The following is a 3,798-nucleotide window of genomic DNA, read 5'->3' on the forward strand; positions in this document are numbered from 1 at the left end:
AAAAAATCAGCCGGGTGTGGTAGTGCACGCCTGTAGTTCCAGCTACTTGGAAGGCTGAGGCGGAAGGATCGCCGGAACCCAACAGGTCGAAGCTGCAGTGGCTGGGAGCGGCTACTGCACTCCAGTCTGGGCGACAGTGAGACTCCAACCAAAAAAAAAAAAAAAAAAATTAAGTAGCTGCCTGACCTTTTGCCAGCCCCTGTGGAGAAATCTAGCCCCTAGAGACAGGCGATGCCTGGCTTATCTCAATTTCCCTTGTCTCTAGGGTGACAGTTTCAAGCCCGCTGCTACCACCCCACAGGACCTCTTGATGCCTGAAAATTGCTTATCAGCCAGATTGTTTGGCTGTAGAAAATAAGGACACATGTACAAACTTAATTTGGGATGGATTCAGACTTTTTTCTCTCTGGTAACAACAATTTCTGTTCTCCCTCCCATTCAGAATATCTTGTGAATGTATTGTTAATCTTGTGAAATTTTTACTTTATAACAATTTGTTGGAAGAGTATGTTGGTATATTCTGATTGTACTGGAAAGGGGACTGCCTGTGTTATTTTAGTCTCAACATCTTTTGTGTCTCTAAAGGTTACAAGAGCTCACTGAGTATTGTTTTTCCTCAGATTTCCAAATAAATGTTATGTGAGAGAAAAAGAAATTTTGGGTGAAATTAGGGAACTAGAAATTTCCTAGGTTTTGGAGACCTTTGATTATTTGGATTAGCCTTTTTTTTTTTTTTTTGGGAAAGGCCAGTAAGAGATTACAAAAGCGAAAAAGAAGCTCAGAGAAGGATAAAGAAGGCAGAAGAGGGGCACGGTACTGTCTTCTGTCACTTGTCTCCTCGTATTTGAAGAAATATGTGACATGCATCCGTTGAGATTCCCTGTAGGCTTCATAGAGCTCTAAGTACAATATGTTGCATCCTATCAGGGTCTGCCAGAGAGTGGGCTGGCTGTTAGACCACCAAACAGAGGACAAGCCAGGTGATTCCACAAAAGCAGTTATCTGTAGAATAGTGGTTGATTTCTTCTCCTGCCAAATGTTCACTTTGCCAGATACCCTCAACCCCTGCCTTGGCCTTAAGTTGATCCGTGTTTTCTTTGACTTTACTGATTCACCTTGTTTATACAAGCTGTCTTATCTAGTAGTGTTGAGTCACCGTTATATTTATTGCCTACACCTACTTATTATAAAAAGCTTCTGAATTTCTGCCCTGGGAACAGAATTCTTTGCCGACTTGAGAAACAGCTTTTAATACAGACCACCTAAACCCATGAGTGATTTGCTAATTCTTCAGCATGGTAACAACCAAACATTTTTTATTTTTGTGAATCCCCTCTCCCTTCTTTTTTTTTTTTTTTTAATTCAGCTTTCATTTTGAAAAACTTTTGTAGAGAATGTTTTGATAACCTTTGATCATTTGTCATATCCAAGGTTGGTGTAAAATCAACATTTTAATCAAGATTTCAACATTACTAATATAAATTTAGTCCTTGTTGCTGACCTTAATCACTTACATTTAAAAGTTTAATATGCAGTTGTTAAGTCTGTATTGTATTGATTGACCCACTTTTGTGTGAGTTATTTAAATATTTGCTTGATTGTAGGAAATCTCCACCGAACCAGCAGTGTTCCTGAGTATGTCTACAACTTACACTTGGTTGAGAATGATTTTGTTGGTGGACGTTCCTCTGTTCCTAAATCCTATGACATGCTAAAGGTAGGATATCAAAGAAAGTAACTCTCTTGATCAGATTACCAGGAAAACACTTTCAAATTTCCTGAGATGATTTTTGGATGTTTACAATTCCCAAGTATTATCATTTCCTAAATGAATTTTGAGAACATTGATTCTGTGAGGACTCCATAGAAACTGGGGCCTTTAAACAGTCTTACATCCTAGTCCAAATAAATATGACTCAAGTTAATCAAGTCTTGGTTTTTAAAAAGGCTTTGCCCTGAAAGGGGCCAACTTCTCTTCTGATTCAGAGAAAGGGACATTCTTGTATAATAGTCCCGGAGTAATTAGTCTTCAACAAAGATGAAAACTGATTTCTGCCTCATTAAAATGTTATTTCTCTTGTGTGCAGGCTGGCACAACTGCCACTTACGAAAGTCGCTGGGGGAGAGGAACAGCACACTACAGTTCACAGAAGTCAGTGGAAGAAAGATCCTTGAGGCAGCCTCTGAGGAGACTCGAGATTTCTCCAGACAGCAGCCCCGAGAGGGCTCATTATGCCCACAGCGAATACCAGTACAGCCAGAGAAGCCAGGCTGGGCCCACCCTGCGGCACCAAGAAAGCAGGCGGGCCACCCTCCTCATGCCACCGAGATATGCTCGCTCAGAAATCGTGGGGCTGAGCCACGGTGTGGCTGCAAGCAGGCAGCGCCACTATGACACTTACCACAGACGGTACCAGTATGAGTCTGTTAATGATAGTGTCTTTGACGGCGTCCCTGCCAACCCACCTGTGCTCACGTACCCCAGGCCAGGGACCAGTCACAGCATGGGCAACCTCCTGGAGAAAGAGAACTACCTGACTACAGGGCCTGCCGCCGGGCAGGTCAGGCCGCTGGTGCCCCTGCAGCCTGTCACCCAGAACAGGGCTTCCCGGTCCTCCTGGCATCAGAGCTCCTTCCACAGCACCCGTACCCTGAGGGAAGGCGGGCCCAGTGTCGTGGATTCCAGCGGGAGGAGAACACATATGACCATTGGCCAGGTGGCAGCAGGGGCAAGCGGGAATATGCTGTCGGAGAGAAGCACTTTCACCGACTCCCAGCTCGGGTGAGTCCCCCTCTGAATCTGCAGCTCGGGCAGTGCCAGCACATTCTGTTCCCACAGCCCTGACAGCATGAGCTGGCACTTCTGGGGCTGGAGAGAAAGCCTTCCAGAGATAAGTGATTAAAATAATGACTTTTTAGGCAGCTGCCTAATTGACAGATCAGCCTCTTTACCTCAGGGACAGGGGCCAAGCTACCTGCTCACATGGCAGCTTTGTGGGGAAATGTGACATTTAGTCCATCTGTTCCAGATTAGATGGTGGCTAAAGAGACCCTAGCACTCCGCTATGTGAAATTCTGTCTAAAGGAGAGCAGACTTCAAGGTAGAACAAAAAATGATCATTGCATGTGCATTTTTAAAATCATTTCTTGAAATAAAGAAAAAGGCAAAAATGCTTATTCTTAGTGCTAAGCGTGAACTTCAAAAGCGGTTTTGATAACTGTTACCATAAAAAGCCTAGGCCAGGCATGGTGGCTGACACCTGTAATCCTAACACTTTAGGAGACTGAGGAAAGAGGATTGCTTGAGCCCAGGAGTATGAGACCATCTTGGGCAACATAACAAGACCTCGTCTCTACAACAACAAAAATTAGCCAAGTGTGGTAGTACACACTTGTAGTTCTAGGTACTTGGGAGGCTAAAGTGGGAGGATCGTCTGAGCCCAGGAGATTGAGGCTTTGGTAAGCCATGATCTTATCTGTGCAATACAGCTGGGCAACAGAGTGAAACCCTGACTCAAAATAAATAAATAAAAAGTCTATGAGAGCTGAGGGAAAACAACTGATTTTTAGATGTCTCTTTTTTTCTTTTGATACTAGGTACCTTTACTTTTTGATTTCCAGTGTCAGTGATTTGGAGGATATTTTTTGGCAATATTGAATAATAAAAACAATTGAATTTTTTTTTTTTTTGAGTTGGAATCTCACTCTGTCACTCAGACTAGAGTGCAGTGGCACGCTCCCAGCCACTGCAGCCTCGACCTACTGGGCTCCGGCGATCCTTTTGCCTCAGCCTTCCAA

The 3,798-nt window shown here is 43.7% G+C and overlaps 1 protein-coding gene across 1 annotated transcript in view; it reads left to right on the top strand.

The window, feature by feature from the left end:
- The first annotated feature begins 910 nt into the window (after window positions 1-910).
- Window positions 911-3,798, top strand: part of PKP2 (plakophilin 2) — a 71,325-nt gene continuing 68,437 nt past the window's right edge. Inside the window, exons 1-3 of the mRNA XM_008073737.2 lie at window positions 911-980; window positions 1,605-1,717; window positions 2,088-2,782. Of these exons, the coding sequence (XP_008071928.2) occupies window positions 911-980; window positions 1,605-1,717; window positions 2,088-2,782 (878 nt within the window). The remainder of the gene's footprint in view (window positions 981-1,604; window positions 1,718-2,087; window positions 2,783-3,798) is intronic.

The sequence above is a fragment of the Carlito syrichta genome, unplaced genomic scaffold (genome assembly GCF_000164805.1).
Source record: "Carlito syrichta isolate Samal-C Ts95f unplaced genomic scaffold, Tarsius_syrichta-2.0.1 Scaffold316039, whole genome shotgun sequence".
NCBI classification, from domain to species: Eukaryota; Metazoa; Chordata; class Mammalia; order Primates; family Tarsiidae; genus Carlito; species Carlito syrichta.